Genomic DNA, 10,860 nt, shown 5'->3' with positions numbered 1-10,860 from the left:
CCTATGGGGGGAATCAACAGTCTTGGGCCGCTCTTTGCCTGCCTTGTAAGCTTTTGTTCGTCCATGGGAGGTGGTGGCTCGCCTAGAGGGACTGGCGGGTGGGATAGAGATGGGATCGAGTGGAGAGAACGCCAACCTGCTGTGTAGAGATGGAATATTAGCCTCAGGGCGAAGGGACCACGGTCTCGAACTAGCAGTGCCTGTCGTATTATCGGTGCCCAGCCAGGAGAAGAGAGATGGATACTCATTACTGGTGCTTGATGTCCCAAGCCTAGGGCCCAGCCTGTCAGTCCTGCTGCTGCCAAGCCCACTGCTGCTCTCCCCCAATTGCAGAAATGGGTGGTTGGTTCCATCTATCCAGGGAGAGGGCGCCAAGGTCTGGGTCTTGATATCAGGAGATATAGCTGAAGCACCAAGAGATAGGGGGGGGAGTTGACGGCTGCTCTGGAAGCTGCTGCTCCAGGGGTTGGAAGGTGGGGTGGTTGGGGGCGAGACCAGCGTGATGGGGGGTGAAAGCAGCTGGTGAAGGGTGGAGCCGAGCCGCAGGGCAGCTGGGAGACCCCTGTCTGGTCTCCCCATGGGGCTGGGCTCAGTGGAGGGGTTGTCAGTCCAAGCTCCCAGCAGCAGTGGAGGGGCCACCTCCCTCTCTCTCGGCTGAAGGACCTCTCTGCAGTGAGGATGGTCCTTTCTCTCGGCGGACTTCACCAAGGCGAGCCGTCTCACCTCTTTCCATTTACCTCCGGCTTTCCGAGTGCTGCTCGTGCCAACAGCATCTGTCTGGTTCCAGAGATCTCCATCGCTCGGCCTCCCAGCAGGGCTCTCCTGCCTGGACTCTGCAGGGTCAAACTGGGGCTCGCTTTCCTCCTTCACATGCTTCTGTGTGGGTGCATGGATGAGAGCCGACACTGGAGCCATCACCTCCCTCTGCTTCACAAACTCCTCCTCCTCTTCCTCTTCCACGGCAGTGAGATCGTACAGAGAGGTGGGGTGGGTAGGGAGGAAGGTCACCACGGCGGGGCTGTGGGTCTCGTCGGTAGGAGCTCGGACGGCAACGGGCTTCTCAGGCGGGGCACTGGTCGCTTGTCCGTGGGGAGTTGTGGACTGGGGAGGGTCTGGGGGTCGGGGTGAACGAGCCATGGCACTTTGGAGAGCTGGTTTAGGGGTCACACTGGGAGGGGTCACACTGGGAGGGCTCACACTGGGAGGGGTCACTATTGGGGGAAAAGGGGGCTTCTCTATCGTTTCTTCCATCATGGCTCCTGGTGGAGAGTCCTGTCTCTCATCCTCCCAGGATACGGATGCATCCTGCTGGGATATATACCAGTGAGTTAAATATGTATCATCCACATGGTCGTATCGTCATGGTTTAATGAGCCTTTGCATTTCAGCAGCTTGCCTGTGAAACAGGGACACTCTTCATCAGAGTTGGAGCTGTCATGGGGATTTGATCTGAAAATGATATTAATATCATTACTGCCTTGGTGGATGGTAGACACTCCCAACCAGTGGGGTGGAGCCACAGAAATGTATTTAATTTTCTGTAGTGGCAATTTTAAAGCCTCGATTTGACGAGTTAAGAATAAGATATATTTAAATAAGAATATAAGGCCCACCGTCAGGCATGTCCTTTTTGGCAGAGTGAGCAAAACTCATCACGTTAGAGATCATGGGGGATGCTGTCTTCCATTTGGAGAGACCCTGGGGGGAGAAGCACATCCAGTATTAAGACCCTTTCACCCGCAGCATGCAGACAAACACAAACATAAATGCACCCCCCCCTTTTTTACTTTGCCTGTCTTGTTCATCCTCCAGGTGGTTTCGGATCGAGGTCCTTTCCTCATCACCAGCTTTTCCAGGAACTTGACTTCCTCCTCCGATGACTGACAGGCCTCCATAGCTTCCTGCAGCTGTAGAATCCTAGGGAGATTTTTGGCGACGCGTGGAAGACCGATTTACTCTAGCTGTGGTTCGAGACACTCACACGCACATGCTGATAGAGAGAGAACGACTTTGTTTCTCTTAAGTCCCCATTACTGCCTCTTCAAACACGAACCATTAAAATGACACCTCGACACTGCAGAAGTGACTCACCTGCCCCTTTTCTCCAGCATCTCCATGACGATGGGAGGGACTCCAGGCAGGCTGATGGACGTCTTTGTAAAACCAGTGGCGTCTCTTTTCAACAAGGCTCCTACGAAGTCAGTGTATGGCACTGGTATCGGGGTGATCACATTACTGCGGGCAGAGAAAGCGGAGGGAACGCGTTTTGGCGTGCCGACGTAGCAATGAGGGATCAGTCGAGCAGAGGCAACAAAGAGTCAATTTCAGAAAGATGTCTTGTAAGTGTGCCAGGTAAGGTCTCTAAATGAGAACGAGGGACAATCTGTTTGAGCGAGTTTCTCACAAGTGGGAATCTTTGCGATGGTCTGGAGGAAGACAGCGTAGAAAGATGGACCGCTCCACAACCCCCTCCAAGTTCTTCTTTGGGTGAATCAACTACAAGTGTACAAAGTAGAAAAACGTCTCTCAATATAAATCACCCGTATTCTCTTTCGGTCATTTAAATAACTGAATCTCAGTTGCTCTAACCTGATGGGAGTATCCATAACCCAGGCTTCCATAGACCATCACCAAATCCAACTCAAGCTTACAGATGACCTAAATCGGAATTCAAAGACACTGGTGTACACAAACAAACAAACATTTTCTTAAATGATAGGAATCTCATTTAGATTTTACCTGTCGTTTATGTCTCAGTTCCACCTGCTGAGGCACTGCTGTTTTCTAAGGCGAGAACATCAATCAAGATATGAGTTGTTTGACAAAGGTGCATTCTGGCATTCTGCAACATGGAATGAGTTTGGCCTTCAGGGGGGTTGATAGTTGGGTTTCCAACTTCACTCACATTGAGGATATCCACTAGCTTAATGTAGTTCTTGCCTATGAGTTTGGGAACGCGGGCATCTTGCTCAAAGAAAATCAGCTCCAAATCAAGCTGCTGAACATCACTGGCCCCCGAGGAGTTTTCGATGTCACATGGAATCTTCCCAACCCCCCCCCCCCCAAAAAAAAACAAGTTCATATGTTGAGGGTGCATGCCCACACACACAGGACTGTAGTAGAATGCTGTCTTAATGATAACGCTGGCATCCATTTAAACATTGATAATACACAACGAATGTGTAGGCTACACTGGGAAAGTAAATGTCAAAGATGATGAATAATCACTTCCACTCAAACACAACAAGTTGAAGGCCTACAGTACCTTTATGGAGAAGTACTTCCACTCATTGAAGCTGAGGGGGAACGTTGAGTTTTCAGCCTTAGGGTCCTTGTAGAGTTGCAGCATGGTGCACTTCATTGTTAACCCTACACTCAACCTGACGATGCCCTGGGTGCCTTTCTTTAAAAGAGTAGCTGAAGACATACATACCATTAAGAAAAAAAATATGTTCTTGTATCAATAACCATGATGTTGTTTTTATTTCATATTAATGTTAAGAATAAAGGATACAGCTCTTGAAATCCCAGCAGTGTTTGACATGAATTGTCAAACACCCCGCCTGTGGATCAAATGAGATGCTCTACATGCAATTAATCATTACCTTTTTACTAACAGGGAAAATATCAAAACCCATTTTCATCTCTAAATCCTAGCTATAGCCTAAAGTTCAAAATCACCGGTGCGCAATTGGGAGTTGGGTGTGATTGAATATCCGCAAATGTGTCGTCGTCATCGTCCTCTTCTTTCTCAGTTTGTCTGCTCTTTGTCCAAAGCTGGAAGAGTGGACAATAGTTTTGAACAGTTGGCCTAGTACTCTATCAGTTTAAACATTTACGTACAGAGATATGATGCGTCTATAACGAACAAAACAAAACAAAAAAAATATTAGTTTTGAACGGTGTTAACCTTCGCAATGCCACGGGTTGCGAGTGAAATATTATGTCCAGATGTTGAGGAAGCAAGTGATTTATCGGTGACCGGAGCGCTATCCATCACAAAAAACGCCCCAAATTATTGACCCTCATACATTTTGGTCATGCGGCATCAATGATTTCTACTTTTCTAATGCAAGAACATTTAACGCGTTAAGTGTTTCAGAGTAGGCTACTTTGGGGGATATATCTAGCAAGTGATGAAGTCAAGGTAGCACTCAAACAAAAACAATTCCATTTAATGTGCGAAACGTTTCTCGCGCACTTGGTCTTTTGATCGTCACGGTTGTTTGTGACACCTAGTGGCCGTGGAAAAACATGACTACGTCCAGTTCTCTCCTAGTTCACAACACTAAATATCCCTTTCACCAACCACAACACTGAATTATTAAATTGACAAGACTTTAATGATCATATTCCACTTGTATACAAAGCAGTTTGTCTGTACAGACCAGGGAGACATTTAAAACTATTTAGTACCTGGAAAGTGCAAAAAAGTACATTTCAAATACACTGAAATAAAAATCATGCTGTACATTATATTTGTATTATAAATAATCACAGATATACACACATCAATTTGGTGACAGTCACAGAAAAAAGCAGCTAAGTTAAGACACAAAATAGTATTTTCTGATTTATTCAATTTTGTTTCAAAGTCCTTAATTCTTGGTTCCCATAGAAACTAGAGTATGATTGTGGAATGCTGCAGGGTTGACATCCTGACCGGATACAGGGTTACATAAGGCAAAGGCACTCCATTAGTTTCAGTGGTGGAAGTCTTAAAACATTTTGACAGTGGTCTTGTCTGACAGACAAACTAGGTTGGACAAACAACGGCTCTTTAAACATCCTTAAAAACCCTCAAGTATGCATTTGAACATATCCCCCCCCCCCAAAAAAAAACAATTAAAGGACACATGTTGGTCAACTGCCAGCTCAAGGGAGATAGTTGAAAACGGGCACTTTAAAAGAGAAGAACAAACCAACCAACAAGCTAAATTAAACACAACCCCACTGATCAGCTGTCTGAATCTACAACTGGCTTTGAGTCACTGGCGACAAGATGCTGCACTAAATTCTAAAAGACCAGGACCACCTTGCCTTAAACGTTGGTTCATCCTGACATCATAAACAACGACAATGTGATAAAGAATTTGGCATAAAACCCAACACAAGCGCACACATCCAAGTATGCACTGAAACCTCGCAAGGCCATACGCTGTAGGATGTGTGTTTATTTAGTAATAAAACTAAACTAAATGGTACTCTCAAAAATCAAACTCAGAAATGGTAGCATGTGGCCAATCATGAGTCAGGAGAGAAACACTTGAGAGGTGGTAGTCGTAGTTGAAGGCAGCTGATAGTCATGGGACACACCTGACTGTCTTATCCTCCAATCATATTGTCCCTCTCAGAAACTAGGAAGACGAATGTGTTGGTCAGCCTCAGTAAGAGAGGCTGGAATGTACCATTCAGTCACTACAGGGAGGTACTGTATTGCTGTAACACTGACATCTCAGAAAGCCCTTAAAAAAATCCCCCCACCTGTTTTGGGTAAATGGTCCCAACCGTCAGTAGAGTTTGTCAGGAGGTGTACACCACAGGAATATTTGCATGCAGCTACCAAACACACGCAACTGTCAAAACCGACCCATCGTTCTTCATAAATAAACATAGATTCAAGTACAGTCATGTGAAACATTGATGAATCTACTGAGTTCGACCATAGCCTTGCCCATCCGGGTGACAACACAAATGTAGTGATCCTCTACGGTGCTTGGCTCGCAGTATATGACAGTGTCGTGTTGGTGTCAGTGAGCGACGGCCTGTGTGCTGCCCATAGTGACGGCAGCGGCGCCGAGTCGTCTCTAGCGTGTGGTTCCACCGCACCGGCGGCTATCTGAAAACACACGGAGGGGCGCCTGCCTGCGACCGAGCGCTACCGTGAGACATGCCGGGTTTTGACGTGCGCCATGCGTGTTCTCATTCTGCGGCCTCACCAACGGTGGTTTCCCCATCTCATGACTCGCTATCCAAGAAGACGGGATGACCGACAGGACACAGGCTACAAAAGCTACGGTCGTTTCATCTGTGGCCAAAAATGCCATGTGAATACGACAGACCTCACCAGACACACACACACATGCACACACTGGTGACGACAAACCTATATTCACCAGTAACAGAAGTACACACAGAGCAAAACAAAGAAAGAAAAAAAAAACGACATCAAAACACATGGCTGAGAACCCAGAGAGCCCAACCCTACTACTGCATACTGCGGCATGTCTCCAGGCTGTACCGGACCACCGGCAGGACTGGAAGGCAAACCAAGGAAAAAAAACAAAAACAAAAAAAAGGCCACAATGTGACAAACACGGATAGTGCCACAAAAACACGCACGCACGCGCACAGACTGCAGGTGGCCAAAACACACACCCTCACCTCACAGGACATCCTCCTCCAGTAATTTAGCTTGAGGACCAGGAGAGGCAGGGCTCTGTGAGGGCCTGTGAGGTGAAGGGGGACTGCAGCACCTGTGTGCGTGTGGGTGGGTGTTTTGTCTCTGGATAAGGGCCTGGCTTCTCAGTGAGAGCCTCTGACCTGGCCAGAGGTGACGGTGATGATGGTCAGGAGGAAGGTGCTAGAAGGACAAAGGTGACCATGAGTGGTAGTGTGGAGGGGTGAAGAGAGTGTGTGTGCGGACAGGTTGGGAAGTGATAGTACAAAAGGGGTGGTGGAGGTGGAGGTGGTGAAGGAGGCAGGAGGGGGGTGGGGGGTCAGAACCTCAGCGCCCGCGCCGGTCGGTTTGTCCTCGCCTGCTCCAATACAGCCGCACTAACCCTGATACGCACAAGATTACACACACACATACACACCTATATACAAACAAACACACACACTTACATGCAAACCTTTCCTATTCCCGGCAGACTCCTGCTCTTTGGAAGAGGTCAGAGAAGGGAAGAGAGGAGGAGGTTCCGGAACAGTCATCAGTCAATTGAATGAGGCATGACCCAATCTGATTGGGCAGAATGTGGTGAGTGACAGGGCCACTCAGGCAGGGGCGGGGGGTGGGGGATGGGAGGAGGTTGGAGTATGACAGGGCGGGGGCGGGTCAGTTCTGGTTGCGGGTGTGGTACTCGGTCTCTCCTGAGGAGATCTGGGTCAGGCGCTTACTGGAGCCCCACAGCTTACGAGTGATCTGGCCCGAACGCATCTGAGAGGAGAGGAGAGGAGGAAGAGGTGAGGAGAAGAGAAGAGGAGAGGAGGGAGAGGAGGAGAAGAGGAGGGAGGGAGGAGAGGAGGAGGAGAAGAGGGAGAGGAGAGGAGGAAGAGAAGAGGAGGGAGGAGGAGAGGAGGGAGAGGAAGAAGTGAGGAGAGGAGGAGAAGAGGAGGGAGAGGATAGGAGGAGGAGAATAGGAGGGAGAGGAGGAAGTGAGGAGATGAGTGGAGGAGAGAAAAGGAGAGGAAGTGAAGAGGTAGAGAGGAGGAGGAGATGCAGGAGAAGAGGAGAGAGCCAAAGTGTGAAGTCAAAAGAAAAAGAAAGAGGAAAAAGGGGAGATGATTGATGAGTGATTGGTTAGTGCTAGATTGAGCTTGTGAGGTGAGTCAATTCCAAATCAAAGCTTAAAGTCGTTTACAAGTGAGTCACTTTCAAACAGAAATGGTGAAAGCCAGGGTGCATAAAGCCATTCCGTCGCTGGGCGGGAAACATGTCCTTATCCTGTAAACTGTACTGGCTGATCCTGGAGCTGCCAAATGTAAGTTTGAGTGTGGGACGGACCATCAATCCTGGCTGATTCATCTTGACTTGGGAGCAAGGAGTTAGATCCTGGTGTTACTTGCATATGGACTGTGACTACGATACGGTAGATATCATGGCTTGGCTTTGCAGAGTCGCTTGTTGGTTATTCACAGCGTCGGTTACAAATACATACAACATAATCCAGACAGACGATGATTATAGTAATTACACTTCAGGTAAACAACATGGGATAACGCCATCCCCAAGGCAACGACTATAAATGAGTCAATATGATTAGTGTCCCAGCGGAATGAGGTAAACACAACATGTTTCCATCTCACTGTACTGTTAGGGGAGCAGTGTATGTCAGGTCTATCGGTGATAAAGACGGAGGGGGGGGGGGGGGGGGACAAACTCATACCGCTCATTATGGGATAGACAGAACCAACCTGAGGAAAATAAGTGTGTGTGTACAGCCAGGGGCAGGTTAAGGGCTTTCAATAAGAATGACTGAGGCTACACATCACATTGAGAGGACATAGATGGGGTACACTTGTTTCGTGGCTCAGGACTGAGCTGGCTCATGGCTGGGCGGGGTTAGGGTTGGGGGGTTACTCTGAGGGGCTGAACATGAACTTGTCCCGCAGGTGCAGCAGGCGCGCAGGCGAGCGCACCCTGAGGGGCGCCAGCAGGGGCGAGGCCATGAGGGGCGAGCCCTCCAGGGATTGGGCGATGTAGTTGCGCAGGGAGTTCTTTACCTCGGCCGGCTTGCCCACGCCCACGATGATGAGCTTCCCGTCCTGCAGGCCCACCAGGGCGTGGCTCTGCTCCTTGGTGACCGACACGCAGCGCACGGGCACGCGCATCGCCATGGGCGCCGAGCACAGCGCCAAGCTGTGGGGGGGGGGGGGAGCAGAAACACAGGGCGATTTACAGCTTTGAACACGGGGAATACGGAAACACACAGAGATGTACACAGACAGACACACAGTACACAGACAGACACACAGTACACAGACAGACACACAGTACACAGACAGACACACAGTACACAGACAGACACACAGTACACAGACAGACACACAGTACACAGACATACACACAGTACACAGACATACACACAGTACACAGACATACACACAGTACACAGACAGACACACAGTACACAGACAGACACACAGTACACAGACAGACACACAGTACACAGACATACACACAGTACACAGACATACACACAGTACACAGGCTGACATACAAACAGACAGACACACAGTACACAGACAGACACACAGTACACAGACATACACACAGTACACAGACAGACACACAGTACACAGACAGACACACAGTACACAGACAGACACACAGTACACAGACAGACACACAGTACACAGACAGACACACAGTACACAGGCTGACATACAAACAGACAGACACACACACACACACACACAGTGTGTGTGTGTGAAGGAGAGTGTTCACCTGTACAGGTCTCTGATAGACAGGTAGCCCTGCTCGCTGCCAAGGACCACGTACTCCCCAGACACACACATGTCTGTCACCTGCTCCTTCAGGGGCTCAGTACACAGGTGCTTCCCATTGACAGAGTACAGGTGCAGGGCATTCTTATCCTGGAGGGAGACAAAAAGGAGTGTGTAAACATGTGTTGAGCAGGTGAGCAATGGGAATATTTTGATAATTACATCATTCGTAAATGTGTACAAATGACTACAATTTAAATGCGTAGATCTCGAATGAGTACATTCAATAATGTGGTTTAATGATTTCATAACGAGTCTGATAGGAGTGTGTGTGTGTGTTACCTTGAGCGTGGCCTTGCCCTCCACGCAGGTGTGGACGACCAGGTGGCCCTCCCAGGACACGGCCAGGTGCAGGATGGACGCGGGCAGGGAGCTCTCACACGGCGGACGCAGGCTCCGCAAGTACTGACCCCGCCCCACCGCGTGGACGATCACCGTGCCGTCCTGACAGGGGGGCAAGAGGTGCACACACACACACACACAGAGACAGACACACACACGCACGCATCCACAGATACACACACAAGCCATGTACACACGCAGCAAACACACACACACACAACATTATTAAGACATGACATGACACATGACACATGATCTTCTGCGACCCCGTCCTCCTTGTGTGACTGCAGTGCTGGGAGTCTCACCCTGGAGCCGGACACAGCCATGTCCAGCTCTGTGCTGATGCTGACGCTCACCACCTCGTCCGTGTGTCCGTACAGGACCTGCACAGGCTTGGGGCACAGGCCCGCCGGAGCCCCGCCCTGGCGGAGGGACACAGACAGTGAGGAGTGGTTCTGAGTGTACTCCTAAACACAATGCTTTCTGAGAACACACACACACACACGTACCTGCTGCAGCACCTGCCACACCATGCAGGTGGTGTCTCTGGATCCAGAGATCAGGTGGATCCCACAGTGGTCTGTCGCCAGGCAGGTTACTATGTCTGGACACACACACACACACACGTTACTATATGGCATAAGCCCAGAGAGACACACTGGGAAACACAGATAAACTGGATGTTACTGCTATCTGCACAGGCTGTACAGAGAGAGACATAAGACATTCCTGAGCAGTGAGGGAACCGTTTCTGGTTCATACTGGAAAACTCTGTGTGTGTGTGTGTGTGGGGGGGGGGGGGTGTGTGTTTGTGTGTGGTCCTACCCATGTGTCTGATGTGCTGTCCCACGGTCTTGCCCTTGACCAGCGAGGTGACTCTCAGGCTGTTGTCCCAGTGGCCCCCGCTGAACAGCAGCTTCCCGTCGTGGGAGACCACGAACAGGCCCGCCGTCACCTCCACGCCCGGGGAGAAGGGCCCGCCCAGGAACCTCTGGGTCCTAGAGAGAGAGGGACGGGAGGGGAGATGACGTGAGGAGGTAGGAGGAGAGAGAGAGAGTGAGACTCTGTGACACAAACACTGCGTTTTCAGTCTTTGAAGAAGTATAATAATTGTGTGCATGTGTGTGCGTGTGAAAATGTGGTGACTCACTTGGAGTTGGCGACGGTGGGGTCTTTGATAAAGGTGAAGTAGTTGGAGATGTTCTTGTCGTATGGCAGCCACCCATGCGTTCCCATCAGGTAGTTCTGACTTAGGGTGACCTGGGAAATGTAATCGACGTGTTACATAAT

General features: G+C 49.6%; 1 protein-coding gene across 1 annotated transcript in view; it reads right to left on the bottom strand.

The window, feature by feature from the left end:
- Positions 1 to 4,467: 4,467 nt before the first annotated feature.
- nbeal1 (neurobeachin-like 1) overlaps positions 4,468 to 10,860 on the bottom strand; it is a 31,619-nt gene continuing 25,226 nt past the window's right edge. Inside the window, exons 48-55 of the mRNA XM_067260088.1 lie at positions 10,721 to 10,830; positions 10,396 to 10,568; positions 10,080 to 10,174; positions 9,876 to 9,992; positions 9,511 to 9,672; positions 9,170 to 9,318; positions 8,446 to 8,581; positions 4,468 to 7,159 (exon numbers count right to left, since the gene is read on the bottom strand). Of these exons, the coding sequence (XP_067116189.1) occupies positions 7,058 to 7,159; positions 8,446 to 8,581; positions 9,170 to 9,318; positions 9,511 to 9,672; positions 9,876 to 9,992; positions 10,080 to 10,174; positions 10,396 to 10,568; positions 10,721 to 10,830 (1,044 nt within the window). The 3' untranslated portion in view covers positions 4,468 to 7,057. The remainder of the gene's footprint in view (positions 7,160 to 8,445; positions 8,582 to 9,169; positions 9,319 to 9,510; positions 9,673 to 9,875; positions 9,993 to 10,079; positions 10,175 to 10,395; positions 10,569 to 10,720; positions 10,831 to 10,860) is intronic.

This window comes from Osmerus mordax, chromosome 22 (genome assembly GCF_038355195.1).
Source record: "Osmerus mordax isolate fOsmMor3 chromosome 22, fOsmMor3.pri, whole genome shotgun sequence".
In the NCBI taxonomy this organism is placed as follows: Eukaryota; Metazoa; Chordata; class Actinopteri; order Osmeriformes; family Osmeridae; genus Osmerus; species Osmerus mordax.
The sequence above is the reverse complement of the archived record's forward strand: the minus strand, read 5'-3'. Positions and strand labels throughout refer to the sequence as shown.